The sequence below is a fragment of the Rhinatrema bivittatum genome, chromosome 7, assembly GCF_901001135.1.
Source record: "Rhinatrema bivittatum chromosome 7, aRhiBiv1.1, whole genome shotgun sequence".
NCBI lineage: Eukaryota > Metazoa > Chordata > Amphibia > Gymnophiona > Rhinatrematidae > Rhinatrema > Rhinatrema bivittatum.
The window spans coordinates 260,499,360-260,526,610 of record NC_042621.1 but is presented as its reverse complement, the minus strand read 5'-3'; the positions used below and the strand labels follow the sequence as shown (position 1 = coordinate 260,526,610).

The 27,251-nt window shown below is 41.8% G+C and overlaps 1 protein-coding gene across 1 annotated transcript in view; it reads right to left on the bottom strand.

Annotated features, from left to right (window-relative positions):
* The window catches only part of SFRP5 (secreted frizzled related protein 5), a 102,731-nt gene that overhangs the window by 48,613 nt on the left and 26,867 nt on the right, over positions 1-27,251 (bottom strand). The window contains exon 2 of the mRNA XM_029610777.1: positions 8,617-8,694. Within this exon, the coding sequence (XP_029466637.1) occupies positions 8,617-8,694 (78 nt within the window). The remainder of the gene's footprint in view (positions 1-8,616; positions 8,695-27,251) is intronic.

The following is a 27,251-nucleotide window of genomic DNA, read 5'->3' as shown; positions in this document are numbered from 1 at the left end:
GTACCCAGGACAGAGACTGAATGAATTGGGCGGGGGGGGGGGGGGGAACACTGAAATTGTTTGCAGAAGGCAGCAAAAAAGCTAGCACTAGCCCTGATCACAAATATAATCACACTCTAAATATGCAGAAAATATTCAATCCTTCAAATGATATTTATTTGATTAGTGAGATTTCTTATAGCGTACCAGGATCGCACGATATTATCTCATGTCTCGCATCCAGTTGATGCATGCTTCAAGATATGCAATCATAGATCTTTAATTTTATTTGACCATAATGGACATTTTATGTGCATTTAAAAATTATCAAAAAAATACAAAAACTTGGTGGATTTGGGATATTTCAAATAAAAATCGCTTGAAGGACTGCAACTATTCTGCATGTTAGAGTGAGACTATATTTGCGATACAGTTATATTTTCACTCTGAGGGTTTGTTTGGATGGTTATTTAAGTTTAGCAAGGCCTCTTCCCAATGATGCTTGAGCACACAGTCTGAACAGGAATGGTGAACCTCTTTATGATTTCCCAGGATGCCCCCTGATCTCTGATAGCAACTTTAACAGTCTCTAACTGAATATCTTGCACTGAACATTTTGTTTTGTTATTCTTAAATTTGTTCAACAAAAGGTATTGCAACCTACAATTAATCCTGGACCAGCTACAGATTTTAAATGTCTAAGGGGGTCATTTTCTATCCCTATCGCACGTGAAAAAGGATGCCGCGGAAACTTTGCTGGCGGCAAAAAGGTAAGATCCCTTATCGCCGCCAGTAGCGTGCCCAATAGCGCCACCTTTCACGGTGGTGCTATTGGGTGCGAAAGCCGGCAGCAATAACACCGCAGTGGTGCGATCGCTGCTGGCTTTCACAGGTCCGCCCCCGTCCCCTGTTACCACGGGATTCAGATAGCCCTGCAAAGATATAAAATCCAGCCCTAAGACTTTGCGTTTTCTCGGAATAGTCTGGCTCTTTGCTTGATAATAATACCGCTGTTAGAACTAAATGTCTTGAGATAATCCCCTCCCAGGGGGCGTTTCCAAGATGGCGACATAGACGGTTGGTGCTAACGCTGCTCTCGCCTTGCTGTTACTGTTAAATAAACAATTGGTTTTCTTACCTAGGAATTATGCCGCATAAACGCAAGGGCAGGATCAGGGTGTTTCCTGCGGACCCTGGTCAGGCAGTAGAGCAGAGATTAATAATGCAGTATACAACCGCCTCACAACAGCAACCGACGGTGAGCCCTATTGGCGTTTCGCAGAGAGAAGCTTCAATTTCGCCCGGGGAAGTCACCTTAAGCCCGCCGGATTCTAGACAACCCCCATACGCTTCCTCACCCAAACCTGCCATTTCGACACAGATATTGACGGAGGGTGAAAGTCCCATCGAAGCTGTGCCCGCGGGAAGAAATGGCGGTGAGTTGGGGAATCTCCCTACCCCCACCCGGCAGAACCTGCAGGAGCCTCCGGAGATAGGAGCAGTGGGAGGAGTGGCTTCCTTGACCCGGGAGAAACGCGGTACACCGGGTGAGGTTGGATTAAACAGCTTGGAGACGGAGGATTTGGTCAAACCAGAGGTTGTGTCCCTAGATTCTCTCTGGGGAATGATGGCAGGTATGTCGAAGCTAATCAAGGAACAAACCTCTCAAATTATGAACTTGGGGGAAAAACTGGATTTAGTGGCTGGTGATAGTTGTCGTGCACAACAAGAGCAAGCACAAGCAACTGAAGCACTAAACCAGGATATGAGAAAGTTACAAGATGTATCCTCGAGTCTAATGAAAGAATCCCTTAATTCAGCGAGACGTTTGGAAGCTGTGGAAAATTTTCTTAGACATTTGAACATCAGACTTCTAAATTTCCCAAAAATATTGGGTGAATTACCAATAGTGACCTTCAAAAAGTATCTACAAGAGGTCTTGAAAATTCCATTGGAACAAATACCTCCAGTGAAGAAGATCAGTTTTTTGGTGCAAAGAACTGGTAATGCTGTAATAAGAGAAGAGAATAGACCTGATATTGAGAACCTCACCCAGTACCTAGAAAATTCTGAGGTAGAAATTATAGAAAGGGCTGTGTTGTTTATATCATTATATTCGGAACAAGATTTCAGCATGATAATGAGAGCGTATTTTAAAAATATAAAAGAATTGTATCTAGGCCAGTCTGTCCGACTATTTCCTGATCTATCCCGGCCGACCCAATTGCGTAGAAAAGTTTTTCTTACTATGAGAGAGGAAGTCTTGACACTAGGAGCGAGTTTCCATCTTCGCTACCCTTGTAGATGCATTGTAAAAATTTCCAGCAATGTTTATGTTTTCTTTAACCCTGAGCATTTGAGAGAATTCCTGATTGGTAAAAGTCAGCCACCACCAAACTAGAATATGAAAGAATTCTGTGTAGTACTATGTCTGAGGTTTTCCTAAAATAATTTACCTAACTCTTCTCAAGTATAGTAATTACGCCCCCCCTCCCCCCCAATTTTTCTTGCTTGGATTCATTGATATACTAAATTTAAATGGAATTATGTTAAGAGTTATATATCGATGATTATATGACCATTTGTACTTATAATTTGGTTTTCTTGGTATATCATGAAACTGTTTCAAACAAATATATTATTTTGTGTAATTGTTTGTGAAAATTTGAGAAATAAAGAATTAAAAAAAAAAAAAAAAAAAAAGAACTAAATGTCTTGGAGAGTACACAGTGGTTAAAGGATGGTTTGCATACTTCATTGCAACCTGATTTACAACAGAAGGTATAGGTTGTGACTCTTGCCTGTTTCAGGGGCCTGGTGAATGGTAAATCCTTTTTGTCTCATCCTGATGTGGCTTGTTTTTTGAAGGGGGTGAGGCATCTTCGGTCACCCTTGCGGATACTGGTTGCATTGTGGAGTCGTAACCTGGTGTTGGATTTCTTGGCAGGTCTTACGTTTTGGCCACTGCGGAGCCTTCTTGTGGTTATTAACCCTGAAAACTACTAATTTCTACCCACTTCCTTGATCCAAGTTATCCTACCTGTTCGATGTAACAGCATTCTTACATGCTTGTTAATTGTTATAATGTAAACCGTAATGATATGTAACATTGCTACATGAATTTCGGTATATAAAAATGTTAAATAAATAAATAAATAACATGTTTTGTTTGCATTTCTAGTATTGTAAAGGCTGAGAGGTCCATGCAATGCTATACTGTGCAAATCCATCTCTTCAACTTCCTGTGCTGGAAGCAATTCAAAAGCAGTGCACCAAAATGGTGCATGGCCCACACCATAAGTCACGCATAGCTCCTTAATTCTCTCCAAAGATGCAGATTTTAAAAGGAACAAGGGAACTAGGAGATACGATGTAAATATTTCAATATCTGGCAGACTGCAGTAGAGTTCCAGAAGGTGAAGCTAGTATTTTGCATTGAATGAAAAATTCAAGGACAACATATGAAGCCGAAGGGAGGGAGACTGAAAGGAATGCGTTTTCACCGAGAGGGAGGTGGATACCACCTGGGCCAGACTTCCAATGGAGCTGGTAGGGGGCAGAGGTCAACCATGCGTGAGGCAGACACAAATGGAGGAAGGAAGAGAAACTGGTTAAGTAAGATCTGTAACAGCACTCTAGACAGGCACAGTGGGCACACTGGATAAACTAACTGGTCCTTATCTGACACCATTTTCTCTGTTTCTATAACATTGGACGAAAAGGTGTAACCAAAGAAAGTACTGTTGTGTTTGCCAAGTGCCTCCACAGTGGTGAAGTAATCGAGCTCTATGTAGGAAGACTGCTGCTGTGTGCCTGGAAATGTGAAGTGAAGGGCGAGAAAAGAATAGATGGGACATCAGCAGAACAGATGTGAAATGATTTCTGTCTTGTTTTTCTGACGTGTGCTAGCATTGAGTCCATAAATGTCATCCCGATGACGTGGATGGCTGGGGGCGTGACTGGTCAGAAACAGACAGAAGCAGGGGACACCTCTCAGACCATTTTCTACATTCCATGGCAAACCACACGTGCAGGGCCATGTTAGAAATGCTAGTGCTTGCTTTGCCTCCCCTACGTGGACAGATGATACTAGTTTAACAGCTCCAACACATAACTGAAATGCCGACCAAAAACATGCACTGTGGCGCACCAGGCATCTGCTACACAGCTGTGACTTTAGGTGGATGAGCTAACAATTGACTTACCTTGTACTCTGGCATGGTTTTGAGATAATGGGTGATGGATGCACAATGGCAGCTACATAGTAGAGGAGGGATGTTCTCCCGCCTAACCATGTTCCCTTCTGTTTTGGAGTTGCTGTCATTCTTTTCCTACACCTTTTTCAGTGGTTTATTCTACTGTGAATCCCCCCTGAATATGATTCCCTAGTGAAAAAACAAACAAAAGGGAAGGACTGCATTTCTCTAGGTAGCTGCGTCAGTGGTTCCAGCACAGAATGAGAGAAGATAATTGTTTTCTGTTGATGCGGATTTATCTGCTCCCCTTTCCATGACCTGCAACTGTAATGTCACGCTCCCTAACATGTCCCCGGGACGTTCTGCCAACCTCATGAGCACCAGCTTTCCTCTCTTGCACTGATTTCTTGCCTTTATTATCTTAAGAGTTATGAACTAAAAAAAGTCAGCAATGATAGATTTAGAGGGTGCATGAAAATCCAAGTCTGCAAGGCTTGACATCCATTTTTATTGTGTTTTTGTCTGAACATTTTTAAATTGAGGACCTACATTTGGATTAATGTTTGGAGGATTATTCAGTAATGTGTTTTTGCTGGCCAGCACCGAATGGATGTGTCTCGGCTGTCTTGTATATTTAGACGAATTGTGCTGAGATGAGGAACATTTCTAAAGGCAATGCTAGGAAGAAGATTGACACATTGTGGCTTCTAGAACAGGGCTTCTTCTCATACCTGTCCTGATGATCCCACAATCAGGTGGATTTTCAGGATATCTACAATGAATAAGTCTGGGATAAATTTATATACATTTGGAGACATAGTATATGCAAATTGAGCTCATGCATGCTCATTTTAGGTACCCTGAAAATCCGACTGACTGGAAGCCCCGTTGTGAGATCTATAAAAAAAATAAAAGATCTACAGATTGGCTTGGTATTAGTACTGAGGACTCATTTTGGAATCACTCAGTTTCTCTCTTCCCAGGTTGGATAAACAAAAGTACCTACATACCAACATTTGAAAGCTGCTGTATGGAGACTGGAAACTGAGAGATGAGAAAAGGCTTACTTCTTATTCTTCCATTAAGGTGTATTGAATTAAGGGAAGTTTGAGGAGAGATAAAAAGAAAAAAATATATACATTTTTACATTAATTCATGGAGGGGGATGAGGGTGTTCTCCCATCTAAGCGGAGACAGCAACTCTGTATATGCATTGTAGAGGCATTTTGCCAGCTATTACACTTCTGGCAGTGATATGTGCTTGTAATCAGAGAACCTGGAAAACTGCACTGCCATATGACCGTTCTCAATATATCAACCTGCCTGTGTCTTGATTCTTGTCATCTTTCTTTGGCTCTCATTTCCAAGTCTCCTGTGTTATCCAGAGATGTTTTATTCTTTATGGTTTTATGCTGGCTTGGAATAAAAGTTTGTACTTTGTATTCTAACCATACCTCTTGTTTTAAACTCCTCCTTCTCTGAAGTCAAATTCCAGTTGTTCATGCTCTACTGATGAACATTTTTGGTTAGGATGAATCTAGCACTGATTTGGGGTGAATATGCAAAGAATCGGCTTTGCTGCTGTTAGATCTATGGAGGGTCGTTTTCAACGAGTCTGTCCCCCACCTCCCAGACTGCATGCATGTATGGAGATGTAATCTAGGGTGTGCATTCATTTTCAAATTAAGTAACGAACACAATAAAACACTGGCATTTTCGTTTGTTTCTTATGGAAATGAACTGAAAAAACCTGCTGCTAAAATTTACGATTTTTTTTCATTGACTTTCATTTCAGCAAGTCAATTTAACTTTCCCCCTCCCCATGTAAGAACCACCATAATTTTGAATTCTCCCCAACCCTCCCCGGAGGCATAGCTTTCCCAATTCATGGGGTCATAGTTGAAATGGAGGAAGAGTGATCCTTGGTCACTCCTATGCAACTGGGCCCCCGTTGCAAAATAGCACCGGATGGTCCTGTGTTTGGTATCATTTCAGCATATACCTGTACAACAGAAGGCACCATCTGGTGCCATTTTGCAACCAGGATCCAGCAGGGCTGGAGAGACTAAGGATCATTTATTTAAAAATTTTTATATACCGCCTTTACAATGACTTGGTCAAAATGGTTTACAAAATGTAAAATATAAATATGAAATCAATAAAAAAAAATAAAAGGAAGAGAAAATTACAAAACATTTTGATAATATAAAACCAAATAAAATAAAAATTATACCTTACATAACAAAAAAAAAAGAAAGCATGTGTCTTAAAGTACTAAAGAAAACCTACAAAAAGCCAAATGTAATTAATGTTCATGTTTTTCAAGTTTCTGAGATATTGTAAGCTAACTGAAAGAGATATGTTTTGAGTGCTTTTTTGAATTGCTTTCTTTTGGGTATTTGGTGGAGTGTGTCGGGTATAGAGTTCCAGAGGAGCAGGCCTGCCACTGAAAAAGCACGCTTTCTTGTGTAATGTAGTCTGACAGATTTTGGTGAGAGGATTTCCAGCAGATTTCTACCCCATTTGGACTTATGACCCCACAGATGGGGCAAGTTATACTTATGGGATGGAGTGGGGGAAGGCCAGGGTTATTTTTTTTTTTTTATTGTAGTGGTTTTTGGTGAGAAATGTTTCTTTTTTATTTTTATTTTTCTTTCAGTTTTATGTTTATTTCTTTTCAGAAAAACAAAAGGAAACAAACATGAAACAAAAGGAAAAAAAAATAACGGAATTTTTTTTAAATTTTGTGTGTGCACATCCTGTTTATCTTAGAGAAATCAGAACTACATCTCCATGCATGAAACAGAGCAAAACCAGGACCAACTTTGGAGTCATCGGGTAACCTTAATGTACTTACTTGCAACCTTATCCGCATTAACCTGGAGAGGCTGATGCAGTTCTGCTTTTCTTAGGGGACGTCCTTATAGCTTGACTGTTTAATTTGGGAGGTGGGGGGAGCAAAGGGTTAGGTGGCCAGATTGGGGGTGGGGTGTGTTTGTGTGAACTTTCTACCCCTCCCCCACTCAGACTGACATAGATTAGCAGGGTAGGGAGGGGTATACTTGCTTCCTCTCACTCACACACCCACATGCACTCTTGTTTTTGTCTCATAATTGTTCTCGGAGGTGGGGAAGGGATGTATGTGTTGGGGGGGTGTAAGTATGTGGGGCCTGGGATTATGTGTGTGTGGGGGGGAGGGGAGTATGGTAAGAGTGGGGCAGAGAGAAGAAGGGTGAGAGAGTAGTAGGCGGCTGAGAAAAGGTGGTGAAGATAAGCAATGTAGGCTGGGAAGGGTGGGGTAGGAATGAGCATATTTTGTTTCATTGATTGTTGTACCTCAGCATGAGTATCTTTTTGATAAATTGGACCGTGATAAGGTTGATGAAATACAAATGGAACCATTTAAAGTGGATATGCCCACAGGGTGCCAGTCATAGGCACTGTTATTGCATATGTGTGATAGGAAGAGTATACGTTCACCATATTTCTGACTTCAATGTTAGCAAATAAGAATGGTGCAGTACAGCTGTTAAAAGCAGCCCTGGGTTTTTAACCTGCCAAAGATGTTTCTAGAAACTAATGACAGGAACTTTCAGCTGCGGATGGGCTTAGAATCTGGGTGTAAAACAGCCAAAAACCTAAGCTAAATTATAAAATTAGGCATGATTTTGGTAGAAAAACCAAACTCCAAACATTTACAAAGCTGAAAATAAAGGGCCTTATAGGCAGCACATGTGAGCTGCTCTTCAAAATGTGATCTCTTCAATATAATTTTTTTTCCTTTTATTCTTACCATATGTTTTTAGAAATTGGATGAGGTCAGAATTAGAGAGAAACCTGCAAAACCCGAAGGGACCACAGCATAGTTGTTAGCAGGAGGAGGCGACAGCCAGGCCTCTGGATACCAATCCAATCGGGTTTTCAGGATATATCCCTAATGAGCGTACATGAGACAGATTTGCATACAGTTGAAGCACAGTGCATGAAGATCTATCTCATATATATTCATTAAGGGTAGCCTGAAAACCCTGGCAGATTGGTATCCACGGGGACAGGTGGTTGCCTACCCCTGTTAGCTAGGTTGTTTATTTTAAATAAAATTCTGGAACGAGGAAGCCTTGGGGATCCTGCACTTGCACATATCCCTTTATTATTTCTGCCACGCCCTAGATAGCAGTTCGGCGGGACTTAATTTACAAAGGGATTTGTCCCATATTGAAGCTAATGGGGGAAAAAAATTTGATAAATCAGTTCTGCCATCTGAACGATGACTGTTATTTATGTGTACATCTTTCTGGAGAATAAATGTTGGAAACATACTGTAATTTTCATCACACTGAAATACAGAACTGTCAATTTAAAAAAAAAAAACAAAAAAAAAAACGACATACAAAATTTCACAGGGGGCTGGAGCCATCCTGTTTGAAACAGAAACTCTTACCAAAGTCGCTGGCACATAACTGCACCCTCATGGTCTCAGATTTCTGCTCGATTTCACACTGCGTGCAGATCTTAGTCACTGTAACAAAGACAAAAAGGGAAAAACAGCAATGAAAAAAAAAAAAGCTCTGTGATTTAGGGAATCATTTAAGTTGCAAAGCAGGCTGATCCAGTAATTTTATACTTATAACATCTAATGGTGCTCCATGCAGGAAAAAAAACCGCGCTACAGATAATGCAATGCTCATTTGAATATCAATTGTGTAAATCGGCCAGCACGCCACATCCAAACAGGTTCCACCTAACCCCGAACCTCGCAGTTCCATGTTAGCACATCCGCTGCTTTATGAACAGTGCTGGATCATACCCGACTCATTCTGATCCAGTACAAGACTGAGAAAAACAGACCTTCACACCATGCTTCCCACTGCAGCTCTCACAGTTATATATCAGCATGGTAAAGCTACAAACTTCCTCCTTAGACATGGTTTGGGATTGGGGGAGAGAACTAGACTGGCCTGCTGCTGTCGACCTCAGCATCTGTGCTTGGTGATTTTGCAGCCGGTTCTGTCTCACAGAAGGTGCTTCCTTCTGTCTGCCCCAGTCCTGCTTCTCACGCATCCAAAAACCGGATCGAAAGTGCCAACACGCATGAAATTTTGCATATACATTTAGCGCGGGTTTTATTACTTCAGCCCCCTCAATCAGAACAGGAGAGCACCAGAAGGCTCCAAAGCACAAGACCATAGCTCCGGTGGTTTCACCTATGAAAGGAGGTCCCAGAGAGGTGGAAGGACAAGACATACCCATAAGGTGTTCTTTACATTCCTAAAAATTAAACATAATGGAGTACATGGGTACATTTAACGTGACAAAATCAAATCAAAATTTTCCATCATTACAGAAAGAATAAGTAAAATAGGAATTATATTTATGTAAAATATATTTATGTAAAAGGGCCGAGGGTCCCTTCACCAGGCTCATCGACCAGGCCAATCAGCACCCTGGGCAGTCTGGAGATGAGGCTAGACATGGAAGTGGGGCCCTGTTGGATGATGTGACTGGCTGGCTTGGTACCCCCTTCCAGTGATGCAGCTGCAGCCTAGCTGCCTCATAGGAGCTCCGGAGAGCACCTGCCGCTGCAGCAGTGAGGCACAGCCTTGTTGCTCTATTCCCTGATGAGGCACATTGATGCCCACTGAGCCTGATTGCCCTGGGCAGTAACCTACCACGACAGCTCCTTCTGATGGCCCTTCATTTCACTAATGTAACTGAGCTTCCAATTAAAAACAAAAAAACAAAAGACAACCAAACTTTGTTTTGTTTCATTTTAGAAATGAATTGAAACGAAATAGAAAATTTCGTTAACATTTCTTGTCTTGTATCAAACAAATGCACATCACTAACAACAAGATTGAGTCAGGATCCCAGCACCAGTCCAGAGGAAATCTAAATTCCAGGAGGGAAGTGAGGATGTGCCGAAAGGGACTACCTAAGAAGCCCTGAAGATAAATCCTTACTCCCCCTGTGGAGAATCCATATCAAGGTTCACAGGAGGAAGTCAGGACTAAGCCTTGTTATACACTGGTGCCCCCCTCCCCCGCAGTCTGGAGGGGAGCCATATTTATATCTGTCAAATAACGATATTCTTTCTTTATTATATGTTCCATTTTTAGAACAAGAGATAATACATGAAGAAAGTGAAAATGACAGAGTCAGATAAAAAAAAAGACCTGGCAACATTATTATGAGCAAGAGAAAACCAGAAAGAGAAGACAAGAAAAAGAGGGAAGTTAGAAAGAGAGGGAGGAGGATACATTTCAGATGCTTGGAAGAAGGGCTTTCCGACATTAGTGAAATAATTCAAAATATTCCAATTTTCAGCAGTAAGCTTCTCTTTAGAAAGCACTTCCCAGGTCCTAGTTAGCCAGCCCACTATAGTGGAAGGAAACGGATTTTTTTCCATGCTGAGGCCAGGGTATAGCTATCTAGCAGCCACTATTAGGTGTTTCATCAGTTTTTGCTGGGAGGAATTGCTTTTTGCAGCTAGGGCAAACAAGTATTTATAATTCGGTTCATGTATTTGTCTCTACATTTTTTTGCTTCAATGGCTCTTAAACCATAACATCCACTTTCTAACGTGAAGAATGATTTTATGGGATTTTTGTATAGATGTATGTTTATTATGCTGTACATTTTTCTATAAGTTGTCCATTATTTGTAAATTCTCAACATATGTTTACATTTTTTATTATTGCCTTTAATAAATAAGATCAGTAATTCAATCCTTACATATATACTGACTTTTTTTTTTTTTTATTCTTTGGTGATTACAGATTTCTAGATTTAAGGTTTTGGAATATTCAGTCTACTGGGGATTTTTATTGGCTGAATGTCTCTAAGCTAGACTGAAAAGGTAAATATTATACTATTATTTTTGCCCTGAATGAATCTTATTTGCATCTGAGAGAAACGAAGAGCGACGTGATCTCCGTCTCACCAATATGATTGCAGTTTGCCATTGGAGGGGGAAAATGACTGATAGGAAGCAGGGCACCTGCTCTTGCTGCCTGCTGTGGGGTCCCACTGACATCTTCCTATCTATTGTTCCAAGCTTGAAGGGTCCCAGGTGGGTGGACAGCTGAGGCTGATTGTTTTCCCATGATACGGAAAGCCCCCCCTGAAGGGGCCGGAGAGGGGCGGATTCCTTAAGCTGACAGATTCACAGCTGGGGCTGTCAGGGAGGGACTCATTGTGCAGATGCTTTTATTCATGCTTTGCCTTCCCCCCCTTTTTTTTTCTCTTCTCAAGCACCAGTAAAAGACAATATATTTTACTGAATCGAATGGGGCTGCCTCTTGGACTGTTAAGAGTTTAGGCAGTAGCACAAGAGAACATGATAGACATCTAACTTTACTGCAAAGAGGGGCATTCTTCTAATGGTCCTGCTCTTTGACCAGTCTTTTTTTTTTTTTGCTCTCAGAAATCCTTTATGCTCCTACTGCTTTTTAGAGGTCTGAAATTGTAGCTTCCAATTGGGTAAAAAAAATATTCAGATAACCTAGATAATGTTGCATATATGAAACAGATCTTTTATTTGCCAGGTTGCTGGAGATGTGACAGTAATATTTACTATATAACACCATGTTGGTAGGGGGAGAGACTGATCCACTCCTGTTTTTCTCCTGTTTGAACGCATTGAACTTTGTATTTCCGGTTTCTTAAGAAATTGGAAATACAAGTCTATGGATGCAATGGGAGCAAATCCAGAACAGGCCTTTCCTTTCATGCATGGAGCCGTATGATAATCTTAGGTGATAGTTTGTACAATAGACCAGGCATCTAGATAAAACAACTGTGGATTACCCAGGCCATAAAGTAATGTTTTAACATAATATATACAGTACTTTAGTTTGATAGAGCATTCATAGTATACACTTATCTTTACCACTGTGATACTGATTGTGCACATTATGATCACAGGAAAAATTAGTAGGGATGGGCAGAAGCAAAATATTTATTTTTGGTTCATTTAGTCATTTCGTAGTTTACCTTCATTTGTCTGGTTTGCTCCAAACAAAAAAAATATTCATTTATTCATTCCAGTTTTGGGGGAAGCACAGCTGCCTATTTTAAGCTTAAACATTGGGGTTTCCTTATCAGTTCTAATGAACAGGTGGGTAGAACATCCTAAGAATGGGGACGAGAACCCCAAGACACCAAGAGTGTGGCACAGTGGCACCAAAAGGGGTATGAATAGCCTAAAGCATCATAAAGGGGCAAAAGGTACCAGCAGTGGCAGAAGTTCTCCACGGTAGAGGGAGAGAATCAAAGTAGGAGCAAGATTGGCAAGAATACCCCAAGGCTTCAAAAGAGGGCACCAATAACAATGGCATGAACCCCCAAAGCCAGCACAAGAGGGGCAGAGTGCACCATGCATGGCATGAACATCCTAAGGCACCATGAAGGAGGAACAAAGCAGCAAAGGTGGCAAAAACAAACCCCAGGCAATGATAGAGGGACAAAGCAGCACAAAGAGTGGCATGAAGACCCCAAAACATCATGAGAGGTGCAAAGCAGCCACTCCTATGACAAGAATACCAAAAGGTCTAAAATACATGGTATGGAAGCAGCAAGACCCCCAAGGTGTAAAGTCTGGGCTTTGGCAGCATGGATTAATGTCAGAAAGACCCCCAAGGTATAGCATAAGTGGCATAGCAGCAAGGCAGAGTGGCAACAAGACCCCTAAGTGTAGCATAAGGGTATGGTATTACATTCCTCGACCCTGGAGGCTGGGGTCGAGCATGCTCACCCACCTCTGCGGCGGCTCGTTGGTCTCGGGGCTGCCGAGACAGGGTTGGAAGATGCAGCTGGTTTGCCCTGGACCTGCTCTGGGGCCGAGAGGCCTTCCCTCGTGACTGAGGCACTGCCGCTGCCGAAGCCCCACCCCCTGACGTCGCCTAGACGTGTGCAGAGACGTCAGCTGTTGTTTTAAAGGAGCTAGCATGGAAAATACCCAGGATGGCCCAGAAGTTCCCCACCCTTTCTGGGTATTTAGCCAGCTCATCAATTGCTAACAAATCAAGTTAGCAACGATTGGACTTCTCCGGTCTAGCTACTCTGCTGCTTCCTGCTGCCACTGGAAGCTCTCTCTGCCCTTTGGGGTATTTTCTCTAACCTGGGTACCCGCTCCTCGGGGGCCCTCTGTTTTCATTTCAGGTGCCTTATTGGGATCAGGTACTCGCTCCTCGAGGGCCAGCTCTCCCTGCCTTGGTGCCTGCAACCATCTACCTCATCCTGGTGGAATCGCCAACCTTACAGCTACCATGTAGTGAGTAATCTAATTCTCAGTCTATCTCATCTACAGCTTTGCCATGCTGGGAAACCTACACCTGAATCTCCCTATATCAACTTCGTGAGAGGGGTTCCCTCTGCCGAGGGTCCCTGGACTGCTACCACTGGACCACCTCACTACTGCCACCTCTGGCGGTATACATCAACTGTACAATAAAATATCTAACTCTGTGTTTGTGCATCCTGAGTCTAGCCCAGTACTGTGGCTCCCCACGGGGCCCATCCCCATGGGCGTGGTCACCTGCCACAGTACCCAAGAATCCACCCAAACACCACTAAACCATAACTTATGGAAGCAAAGCAACGTGGCAACAAGAGCCCTAAGGTGTAAAGTCTGGGGTATGGCAGCATGATTTAATGTTAGAAAGTCCCCCAAGGTGTAGTATAAGTGGGATAGCAGCAAGGCAGAGTGGCAACAAGACCACTAAGGTATAGCATAAGGGTATGGAAGCAAGGCAAAATGGCAACAAGACCCCCTAAGGTATAGCATATGGAAGCAAGGCAGCATGGAAACAAGACCCCTAAGGTGTAGTATAAGGGTATGGAAGCAAGGCAGAGTGGCAGCAAGACCCCCCAAGTGTCGCATCAAGGGAATGGTGCCTAGGCAGAATGGCAGCAAGGCAATATGATGTTAAGACTCCTAAGGTGTAATGCCTGGGATATGGAGGTAAGGAGAATGGCTGCAAAATTCCCAAGGTGTATCGTCAGGAACAGAGCAGCTTCACCTTGATTGTCCTTCATCCTATCTAATTATCCTCTTTTCCTGCCTCAACTCTGTCCTGGGTATTATCTCACACAGGAATTTCATGGTCGCTATACTTACCAATCTCACTGCAGTCATTTTTAATGGGCATAGGCTTTTTGTTTAATTTTTGGACATCCTCCATTCATTTCAGGGATCCACAAATGAAACAAAAATTGGGCTCATTCATTGCATTTTATCCATTCGTTTCAAACAAATGCCCATCTCTAAAAATTAGTGCTAGACTAAGCAGAGTAAACAGATGCCCTGTATTGCCCCATGGTATAGCAGCAAGACAGAGTGGCATCAAGACTGTGGGCTTGAGTTACCCAAAATTATATATAGAACATAGTGATTCTTAATTATGAATGGCTTGATTCACCCAAATTTGTAATTTAGAAAAGTTTCCACCAGAAAGTAATTTGTTGACTCTGGTAAATAAAAAGTAATCATATCTCATTAACTAAACTGCAACTCAGATGCCCTGTTTATCTTCGGGAAAACTATATAAACCCTTTTTATGCATGATTTTAGACCAGACCCTGGCCTAAATCTTAATATATTATTTGCTTCATGGAAATATGCAGGATCTCTATTATCTCCTCTAATAATGAAGCTGTTCTCATGACTTCAACAATATCTGGAATTGGTTGAAGAAAGCACACTAAGGGGGTCATTTATCAAAGTGCTATATGGTGTTTTCGCATGCAAAAAACTCCTTTAACACATGCAAAAGCACCATAACATATGGTGCGATGCAAATGAGAGGATTTTGTGGTGGGATCTTTTTTATTTGCATAAAGCTGTGCGACAGGGCTTTATCATGCGTTGTGATGTTTTCAGGGCCCTCCTACAATGTGTATGTGTGTGTGTGTGTGTGTGTGTGTGTGTGTGTGTGTGTGTGTGTGTGTGTGAGAGAGAGAGAGAGAGAGAGAGAGAGAGAGAGAGAGAGAGAGAGAGAGAGAGAGAGAGAGAGAGAGAGAGACTAGCCATAATGCTCTCACACTAGATAGGTATTTATATAGGGAGGCCCACCTAGTTACTCGAGGTGAGGTTTAGGTATTAGTGTAGGGGTTACTTTGACATTCAAAGTAAAACATATGAACAGAACAGTGCTCTATTGTGAAGATTTGATGACCCTTGGAGTGAGGAAACTCACCCAAAGATGAGATTTGTGCAATGTTCTCTCAACCTAGCTTGATGGACTATCTACCTGGGTAACACATCCTTGTGGAAATTGTAGCGTATGTTCCGTGAATTTGAGAACACAAACCTTGACAATTGGCACAACAGGCAGGGAGTTGTTTATGCCGCTATCTGTCCCAGTGACAATATTTACGTAGGGAAAACAGTTAGGCAATTTATGTATAAATTATTTTTATTGGGTGAAACTGACAAAAAAGAACACGTCATATAAGCCTATATACAACAAGTAACACATCATAGTAACGCAGAATATTGAACATCAGGTTATCACCCTTTTTTTTAAAAGAACAATATCTCAACATACCCCCCTCCCTTAGAAAGTCCTTCCCCCCCTTTCCCCCCTCCCGGAGACCGAAGATATCTCAAGTAATCGTCGTATACTCTCTCACATCACTTCTTTAATTGTTGAGAGCCAAACTTCTGGCTTTGTGGGGCAAAGCTTGGATATACGATTCCCATGTGTGAAGAAATGATTTCCGTAGTTTGGGCGAACTGCGAGCGAGTTGCTGCTCCATCTGCATAAGTCTATGAAAATGGCAATTTAGCAAAAGGATTATTGAACACAAAAGTACTATCAACAGGCGTAGTGAAGGCAAACCCCTCGTGTCCCTTTGCATTGAGATGGGCCATGTATTTGAAGATTTTAAATTTTGTGTCATAAAAAAAACATATATTAACTGGAGAGGAGGAAACTTTGATAATGTATTACTCAGATGGGAACAGAAATTTACATTTGACTTTAATACCATTTCCCTGTCTGGTCTTAATTGTGTCATTGATTTAAAGGTTTTTTTGTAAACAACTTGGTGTTGGACACATATTTTTAGATGATTTGGTTTTCAGAGATCTTTTTAAACAACAATTTTGTGGGTTTTCATTTTATTATTTTAATCTTCTCAGTTTTATCCTTGTATATTTTTTTAGTACTTTTTTTAGTATGTTCATTTTACCTTTTATTTTGTGTCTTATCCTTGGTTTTAGTTGATGTTCACCTCCTTTTCAAATTTAATGATTTTTGGTTATTAATTTGTAATTTGGTTTTAATTTTGTTTCTAGAATTGTTTTTAGTTTGATGCTATCCAAGACATTCATACACTTATTTCACCCATTTTTTAATTGAGTTTTGATTTATATTATATTTTAAATTTTCTAATATTTATTATTTTTTTTACTCATTATTGTCTGTATTGATTATTTTATTATTTTATTATTTTATTTATCCTTTTATACTATATAGGAGCACCTTTTACATCTATCCGGTTATGCAATTAATTCTATCAAATAGATTTTTTCCCCCTTTGTTTAACAGTAGATCTAATTCAATTAGGGGCAGATTTTCAAAGGCTACGTGCATAATATACGTGCATAACCCAAAAAAATATGCCCCTGCATGCGCCGAGCCTATTTTGCATAGGCTCGGTGGCGCGCGCAAGCCCCAGGACGCACGTAAGTCCCGGGGCTTTCAAAAGTGGGCGGTCCAGGGGCGGGTCCGGGGGCATGACGGCGGTCCGGGGGCATCTCCTGAGCCCTCCTCTGTTCTGGCCGTGTCGGGGGTTCGCGCGCCAGCAGCCTGCCGGTGCACGCAAGATACACCTGCCTCTGGCAGGCGTAAAAGATTAAATAAGGTGGGGGGGGATTTAGGTAGGGCTGGAGGGTGGGTTAGATAGGGGGAAGGGGGGGGAAGGTGGGGGGGGGGGCTGGAAAAAAAGTTTCCTCCAAGTCTGCTCCGATTTTGGAGCGGCCTTGGAAGAATGGGGACAGCCATCGGGGCTCCCCTTGGTCTCGGCACACGCAAGGTGCACATGTGTGCATCCCCTTGCGCGCGCCGAGCCCGGATTTTATAACATGCGCGCGGTAGCGCGTGCATGTTATAAAATCGGGTGTAGATTTGTTCGCGCCGGGTTGCGCAAACAAATCTACGCCCGCGCATAAGTTTTAAAATCTGCCCCTTAAGGTTTTCAATATTAGTATTCAGTACTGCACCTCTTTGTAATAGCCATGTACCGGCTGCAACCAGGTTCACTTTTGGCGGGTAACAATGGTTCAGATTTTCACTTTTGGCGGGTAATGATCGAAATAACTCGAGATTTGCTATAAATACCACTTGGACATGCCGGACCATTCTATAGCAGCTACACTAATGGACTACACCGTAGGAAAATATCATCTTTCGGCTAAGGTAAAGGTGGATCGTAATCATTTTTTCATTTGGTATTTTTTAGTTTTGGTAGAGGTTGTAGCCTGTAGAGCACATATTGATTTAGGATGTTATTTATTTTTCCTGTAGAGTCCCCGATGTGTTCCACACGCGTGGAACCATGCCTGTATAGATAACTTATGTCTAAGCTGGCGGCTTGAAATATGTAAAACACAGCCAGAAGGTTATGTAAAAAACACACATTAATTCATGCTTGAGTTATCTGTACCTTTTCCCCTGGAGAGTCCTGATATGATTTATATGCAGTAGACTACTGCATACACACCTCAGCTATTACAGAATAAGCAATGGATTTAGTTAGAGGATGTCCATTTACAAGCATGACGGCTGTGTATATATATTTTTTGAATTTGAGATTTTTTTTAGCTTTGAGTTGGCTTGATTAAACAGCAACATGTCCTTCACAGTAAAACTTTTCAAAAAACTTTAGTAATTTCTTCAGCGGTCCGGCCTCTTTTCAATCTTATACAGCATTATGGTTTCCCCACTAGGAATTCAACTATATATTCTCCGATAATTATCTCATAGTATAACTTTTCACGTATATGCATTTTTTAGCGTTTCAATTGGCTTGACTGACCTACCGTATTATACTCCAGAGATACAGTACTAAATAATGTGATCACGTTATTCACCGGAGCTGAATACACACTGATACAGGCTGCAATATAACAAAGGTATTGAGTTTTTTCAAGAATTATTCACTACTTGTTCAGCCTGTACCTTTTTAAGAATTCATAACTATTTTATATATATTTTTTCGGTGATATAATTTAAGTTTAACTGTGGATGCAGGAGGCACATCTTTTAGTGTTTTATAGCAATAGATGCACCACTTGCTCTTATGTTTTAGGTTTTTATTTGATTCTTCTTTTTATTTATTTAATTTTATCTAATTTTATTCAGTTGTTTTTAGCTTTTTATAGATTTTATTATTCTTATTTTGTATGTCTCTGTTCATTTACTATTTTATTATTCCTAAAGGAGCTACTTGTGCAATATCACTATAGACAAAGCAGAAGCACAATTCTGTGGCATTAGACCTGCATACATGCAGTAAGCTGATTTTTATTTTTAGATTTTACTTTCCATTTCTTACTATTTTTTATTTTATATGTTGTATTGTTCAATTATTTTTTATTTTTTATTTTTTATTTACATCCTCCACTTGATTTTGTTACATACCAACACCAAGTTGTCCTCTCCAGTAATTCTAAGATACCATTTGAGATTACTGTTCTGCTGTTTGTCATGACTTATTGGCACAGTTTATATTCAGTTTGAAATTTGCACCTTGTGTTTCTCTACATACCATTTTGATGTCCTTATACATTTTCATGTTTTATGATTTTGATTCATTTGTGATGTCTCACATCTATACATGTTGATTTTTCATTTTGATTTGTTCTTGTATATGTGTTAATTTTAGATGCATTCTGATTCTTAATTTTTAGTTGCCCCTGAGGCAGCTCTTGTCCAAAGAGCGAAACTCGGCCAGAGTCGGGCTATTTCCAATAAAGGTCTTTCTTATACACCAATCTCCACTTTGTTTACTGCTACACAGTAATCTTTAATATGCTCTACATGCCATTAGGAATAAAGAAGTGGAACAGATAAATAGAAAACTATTCTTAAATAGAAAAATACCTACTTTTATATTCATCAGGAAGTAAGGATGGTTGTAATACAGGAGTTAAGAGTGTGTCACATGTTGAAATTTGAAAAACAATAATAAGAATGAAAGAGGGTCTCATGCGAGCAGCATAGTTTGCTTTGCCTTCTGTGACTTCCCAGTACATCAAGGACAAATGCTCTCCAGCTTACATCGCAGCTTCCAAAAAGTCCCAGGTTTCATTCTATAATGGATTTCTTCTAGGATAGCAAGCAAATGGAAACCTTTCCAAAGATGTGGGGAGGGGAATGTGTGAAGCATTCTCTGCTTCTATGGATAGGCCAAGAAGAGCATCTTCCGGCTTACCTTTTATTCAGGACATGGTCTGTGTCATGCAAGCACACTGGGAGTTCTTTCTCATGTACTGCACAGCCATATTGGATGTGTTGGGTGACTCTGTGCAGCCATGACATCCACAAAGGAGTGTGCTCGACACAGCTAGGGCAGGCTAATGACACGGGGCTTATTTCAACCTTGGGTAGAAGCCACTAGGAAAGTAAATGTTCAATATCAGCTCATACTGCTCTAATATGAAACCAGATTTTCTTCTGTCTAAGACAAGAGATCAACAAAAATTATGAAACTTGAGGGTTACCCACCCAGCCACACATACACACATTAATAATGATGTCCTTGTTAGTAGATCAAGTGAGCATTAGATTGCATTTTACACCTTTCTTATATAGATGCAGTCATGTGTTGAAATAATTTATCCATATCAGTTACACTTGAAGTGCCACCCTTGAAGTCATAGATTGCCCTCTCACACTGTGCCTCTCCTGTGATTCTCAGCATTGCCAGTATAAAAAGGTCCTTTCAATCTTTTCTAGGCCTTTGTGGATCGGCGCCTCAGCCATCTTTAATGTGGGCTTTGCCCTTTTCTTGGTCTCCTCGGGTGTGTTTGACTTGGGTGAGATTTGGATAATCAAAAGTGATTCTTACAAGACAAGCAAAGCAGCCTTTTACAAGTGGCTTTTGGATGAGAAAGTTTAGGCATTTTTTTAAAAAAGGCAAGGCTGTTAATGATTTTGGGTGCTATCTGACAGAGTAACAAAATAATGATGGTAGATAAAAACCAAATGGTTCATCCAGTCTGCCCAGCAAGCTAGTTATGATTCTAACTGCCGCTCCATGCAAGTTACCCCCTGCCTGCTGTTAAGGGTAGTAACTGCCACTCCATGCAGGTTACCCTCAAGCCTTCTGTTAAGGGTAGTAACTGCTAGGGATATGCATCGTTTTTCTGACGGATGAAAATATCGTACATGTGAAGGGTTGGGGTGGGGTTTTTTTTTTTTTTTTTAATGTATCCTTTCTCCCCCACCCAAAAACGATAAGAAAACCACACAAAATTTCGTGGGTTTTCCTATCGTTTCGTCGGCCCCCGAAATGCAACAAAATAGGTAATATCGTCTGTATTTCCTATTTCGTTGCAAACGAATGCACATCCCTAATATTTAGATCCTTCGATCTCTCTATAAGCTTTCCACCATTTTGGTTGCCCTTCTCTGGACCACCTCTATTCTATCCCTATCCTTTTTGAGATACCGTCTTCAGAACTGAACAGAGTACTCCAGATGAGGCCTCACAAATGACTTTATTATCACCTTTTTCTTATTGGTTATTCCTCTCTCTATGCAGCCCTGCGTCATTCTGGCTTTAGCTATCCCCTTGTCACATTGCTTCGCTGCCTTCAGATCACTAGACACTATTGCCCCAAGGTCCCTCTCCTGATCCATGCACATTAGTCTTTTGCCCCCACCCCCACCCCATTGCATACAGCTCTTTTGGATTGCCGCACCCCAGGTGCATGACTGCACTTCTTGGCATTGAATCTCAGCTGTCAAATCTTCAACCACTCTTCAAGCTTCCTTAAATCACTTTTCATTCTCGCTACTCTTTCAGGCATGTCCACTCTGTTGCAGATCTTAGAATCATCTGCAAATAGACAAACTTTACCTTCTGTCCCTTTTGTAATGTCGCTCAAGAAGATATTGAACAGAACCGGTCCCATAACCTATTCTCATGCCAACCCACTTAAACGCTGTTCGCTCTTCAAAATAGGTTCCATTTATGATTACCCGCTGTTTCCTGTCAGTCAACCAGTTTGTAATCCACTGCACCACATTGGCACCCACTTCCAAACCTCTCATTTTATTCATGAGCCTCCTATATGGGGCCGTGCCAAAAGCTTTTATGAAATCCAGTGGGAGCACTGAGAGGAGAGGATCACCTTGCTGGTGGCTGAAAGGAATCAGTAGGTTTTTGCTTGGAAAAGTTTCTTTTATAAATGTATTGGGGCGAAGTTAACTATTTAGGAATATTATTTAGTATGTTTGTGTGTTTGTGCTTTTAATAGTCAGTAAGGCAGCGAATAAACAGAAGTTAGACTGTTTGTATTTTTAAATAGTCAGTCAGTAAGGCAGCTAGTAAGCAGTAGATAGTGTGTTTATTTTTAATAGTCTGTAAGACTGCCGATAAACAGAAGTTAGAGTGTTTGTATATTTGTATAGAGTGTTTTTATATTTCCAGAAGCTAGAAAAAAGCTAGGAGCAGTGTATACCTAAGTAAAAAGGTTGAAAAGTTCAGTTCAGTTACTCACCTTGGAAAGGTGTTGAGGTAGTGTGATTTGGTTTGATTAGGTACCAACATTTGCTAATCAACAGGCCGATATTCAGTAAGGGGCGGAAAACGCACGTCCAACCCGCCGAACCTAATAGCGCCCTCAACATGCAAATGCATGTTAATGGCCCTTTTAGGTATTCGCTCGCGATTCAGAAAGAAAAATGTGCAGCCAAGCCACACATTTTACTTTCAGAAATTAGCTAATACCCAAAGGTAGGCGCTAATTTCTTCCGGCACCGGGAAAGTGCACAGAAAAGCAGAAAAAAATGCTTTTCTGTGCACCCTCTGACTTAATATCATGGCGATATTAAGTTGGAGGTCCCGAAGAGTAAAAAAAGTTGAATTCAGCCCGTGGCTATCGGGCCAAAAACCGTACGCTCAATTTTGCTGGCATCCGGTTTCCGAGCCCAAGGCTGTCAGCGGGCTCAAGAACAGACGCCGGCAAAATTGAGCGTCGGCTGTCAAACCCGCTGACAGCCGCCGCTCCTTTTGCCCGTTTTTACCGCCGGGCCTAATTTAAATACTGAATCGTGCACACCGGTGAGTGGCCGGTGCGTGCGCCGGGAGAGCCAGCTCTCCCGCGGACTTTACTGTATCGGCCTGCAAGAGAGCAGTGAGTCACTCTGGCTGACTAACTGAATTTAGACTGTTTGTATTTCCCAACCTTCCCAACCCTCCCATCCCTCACCCACCTACTCCTAGCTCATCCTTTAATTTATAGGCAGGTGCCACTTTAAAAAAAACAAAACAAACAAAAAAACCCCTTTACTGAGAATTTAATCATTCCCCTTGTAGGCAACTATCAGACATATAGTGAATTCCCTAATACATTTAAAGGACGTTAGACACATTCCTATTCCCATGGCAACCTAAAACTTAAGTAGGAACTGAACAAAGTTGAGATGAATGCAGCAGTCCAGCAGCAAGAGGGGGGCTTCCCAGTCTTTTGCATCGAGTGTCACATGTATGATTTTTTACCCGCCGGTGAGAAATTGTACATGTGCATGCGATGCAAAGAGCTCCTGGCTCTTAGAGAACAAGTCCGATCTCTGGAGGCTAGAGTGGCAGACCTGGAGGAGCTGAGGCAGACAGAGAGGTAAATAGATGAGACCTTCAGGGACATAGTAGACAAGTCCCAACTTCAGACTGGCAGCCCTGGTGCTGCCTGGGAGGAAGAAGATCTCATGATTGGAGAGCATCAACCTAGTGCAGCAGGAAAGGGGAGTAGCTGGCTTGTTACGGCGGTTACTACCCCAAACCAAATATGCCTGATACTTCACTTTCAATGCATATACAGCATAGCTCTCTGCTTCAATGACAGGGGAGAAGAATAACTGATACTTCACACATCCAGCAGAGCTCTCTGCTACAACGGCAAGGGAGAAGAAAAAGGGTTCGCACTCAAAATGCGGGGAGTAGCTGGCTTGTTACGGCGGTTACTACCCCAAACCAAATGTGCCTGATACTTCACTTTCCATGCATATCCAGCATGGTTCTCTGCTGCATCGGCATGGGAGAAAGACTGATACATCACGCATTTCCTGCATAGCTCTCTGCTTCAACGGCAGGGGAAAAAAAAATTAACAAACAAACAAACAACAAACAATGGCAGGGGGAAAAATAAAACAAAAACAAAAAACTGATGCTTCACGCATATCCTGCATAGCTTCAACAACAGGGGTGAAGAAAAAAAGGATTCGCAATCACAAAGCGAGGAGTAGCTGGCTTGTTATGGCGGTTACTACCCCAAACCAAATGTGCCTGATACTTCACTTTCAATGCATATCCAGCATGGCTCTCTGCTTCTACAGCAGGGGAGAAGTAAAAAAAAACCAACAAGAGCTGTACAACATAGTCTAGGTAAAACAAATAAGCATGGGTGTAGCTTGCTTATCGCGGCAGTTACTGCCCCTACTACCCCTAACTAATCAAGCTAGATATTTCACTTGCATGCAGCTCCATCACTGCTCTCTACATTAATGGTGGGGGTGGAAGGGGAATAGAACAAGGAGCTAAGAGTAACAGATAAGAATGAGAGAAAAAATGTGTGAGGCTTGCTGGGCAGACTGGATGGGCCATTCGGCCTTCTTCTGCCGTCATTTCTATGTTTCTATGTTTCTATGTTTCTATGAAAGGATCCTGTAGCAAGGACCTGCTCTCCAGGTGATGCATTGTCCTTTCGCACCAAGGATATCTCCCCAAGGCCTACTGCCCAGGAGGGAAGGGTTAGGTCGGCCATCATAGTTGGTGATTCAATTATTAGGAATGTAGATAGCTGGGTGGCTGGTGGGCATGAGGACCGCCTGGTAACTTGCCTACCTGGTGCGAAGGTGGCGGACCTCATGCATCACCTCTCTGCTGCATCGGCATGGGAGAAAGACTGATACATCACGCATTTCCTGCATAGCTCTCGCTTCAACGCAGGGGGAAAAAAAAATTAACAAACAAACAAACAACAACAATGGCAGGGGGAAAAATAAAACAAAAACAAAAAACTGATGCTTCACGCATATCCTGCATAGCTTCACCAACCAACAGGGGTGAAGGAAAAAAAGGATTCGCAATCACAAAGCGAGGAGTAGCTGGCTTGTTATGGCGGTTACTACCCCAAACCAAATGTGCCTGATACTTCACTTTCAATGCATATCCAGCATGGCTCTCTGCTTCTACAGCAGGGGAGAAGTAAAAAAAAAACCAACAAGAGCTGTACAACATAGTCTAGGTAAAACAAATAAGCATGGGTGTAGCTTGCTTATCGCGGCAGTTACTGCCCCTACTACCCCTAACTAATCAAGCTAGATATTTCACTTGCATGCAGCTCCATCACTGCTCTCTACATTAATGGTGGGGGTGGAAGGGGAATAGAACAAGGAGCTAAGAGTAACAGATAAGAATGAGAGAAAAAATGTGTGAGGCTTGCTGGGCAGACTGGATGGGCCATTCGGCCTTCTTCTGCCGTCATTTCTATGTTTCTATGTTTCTATGTTTCTATGAAAGGATCCTGTAGCAAGGACCTGCTCTCCAGGTGATGCATTGTCCTTTCGCACCAAGGATATCTCCCCAAGGCCTACTGCCCAGGAGGGAAGGGTTAGGTCGGCCATCATAGTTGGTGATTCAATTATTAGGAATGTAGATAGCTGGGTGGCTGGTGGGCATGAGGACCGCCTGGTAACTTGCCTACCTGGTGCGAAGGTGGCGGACCTCATGCATCACCTAGATAGGATTTTAGACAGTGCTGATGAGGAGCCGGCTGTCATGGTACATGTGGGCACCAACAACATAGGAAAATGTGGGAGGGAGGTTCTGGAAGCCAAATTTAGGCTCTTAGGTAGAAAGCTTAAATCCAGAATCTCCAGGGTAGCATTCTCAGAAATGCTCCCTGTTCCACGCGTAGGTCCCTAGAGGCAGGCAGAGCTCCGGAGTCTCAATGCGTGGATGAGACGATGGTGTAAGGAAGAAGGATTCAGTTTTGTTAGGAACTCGGTAACCTTTTGGGGAAGGGTGAGTCTCTTCCAAAGGGATGGGCTCCACCTTAACCAGGGTGGAACCAGACTGCTGGTGCTAACCTTTAAAAAGGAGATAGAGCAGCTTTTAAACTAGAACAAAGGAGAAAGCCGACAGTCGCTCAGCAGCAATTGGTTCAGAGAGAGGTATCTTCAAAGGATACTAATGATGCATTAGAATTAGGGCATCCCAACAGTGAGGTTCCAATAATAGAAATGAAACATAGAAACATAGAAATGACAGCAGAAGAAGACCAAACGGCCCATCCAGTCTGCCCAGCAAGTTTTGCACTTTTTTTTTTCTCATACTTATCTGTTACTCTCGGCTCTTAGTAAAAGCATATTTTCAGGTCTAAACAGATGCATTGCATTGGCTGGGAATCAAACCTAGGTCAAATGCTTGGAAAGCAGCCATGCTCACCACTATACCACCAATGCTGATCAAAAAGCTTGACTAGTACTCCCTTTCAACCTCCCTCCCTAAGTGGGATTCAAACTGATAGCCCCGGGCTCTCTGAGACAAACCTTCCTCAGTGCCTTCCACCTCCAAATCTTATAAAGTTGGGACTTGGAAGGGAAGGTTTTTGGCTTTTAAGAATTCTACTTTTCTATTAGAAAGTGAAAACCATTGAAAAGACAAGCAAGTCAAAAATGGGATTCAAACCCACGACTCTAGAACATCCAGCACAGAGAAGAAAGATCACTTAAGTTCAGCACCTTAGACCATTCAGCCATCATGACAACTAAAAACTCCCCTGAACTAAAAAATTCTAACTTATCCCTATCAATGAAAATGCAAACAAAAAACAAACTTTGAAATGTTTGTATGCTAATGCCAGAAGTCTAAGAAGTAAGATGGGAGAATTAGAATGTATAAGCAGTGAATGATGACATAGACTTAATTGGCATCTCAGAGACATGGTGGAAAAAGGATAACCAATGGGACAGTGCTATACCGGAGTACAAATTATATCGCAATGACAGAGAGGAGCACCCGGGAGGCGCTGTAGCGCTTTATGTCTGGGATGGCATAGATTCCAACAGGACAAACATCCTGCAGGAGACTAAATGCACAATTGAATCTTTATGGAAGAAGACTATAGTGATAGGAGCATACTACTGTCCACCTGGTCAAGATGCTGAGACTGACAGTGAAATGCTAAGAGAAATTAGGGAAGCTAACCAAATTGGTAGTGCGGTAATAATGGGAGACTTCAATTACTCCAATATTGATTGGGTAAATGTATCATCGGTACATGCTAGAGATATAAAGTTCCTGGATGGAATAAATGACATTTTTATGGAGCAATTGGTTCAGGAACCGACAAGAGAGGGAGCAATTTTAGGTCTAATTCTCAGTGGAACACAGGATTTGGTGAGAGAGGTAATGGTGGTGGGGCTGCTTGGCAATAGTGATCATAATATGATCAAATTTGAATTAAAGACTGGAAGGGGGACAGTAAGCAAGTCCATGGCTCTCGTGACAAACTTTCAAAAGGGAAACTTTGATAAAATGAGAATGTTAGAAAAATGTTAGAAAAAAACTGAAAGGAGCAGCTACAAAGGTAAAAAATGTGCAAGAGGTGTAGTCATTGTTAAAAAATACCATCCTAGAAGCACAGTCCAGATTTATTCCACACATTAAAAAAGGTGGAAAGAAGGCAAAACGATTACCGGCATGGTTAAAAGGGGAGGTGTAAGAAGCTATTTTAGCCAAAAGATCTTCATTCAAACATTGGAAGAAGGATCCAAAAGAAGAAAATATGATAATGCATAAACGTTTATAAGACAGGCTAAGAGAGAATTTGAAAATAAGTTG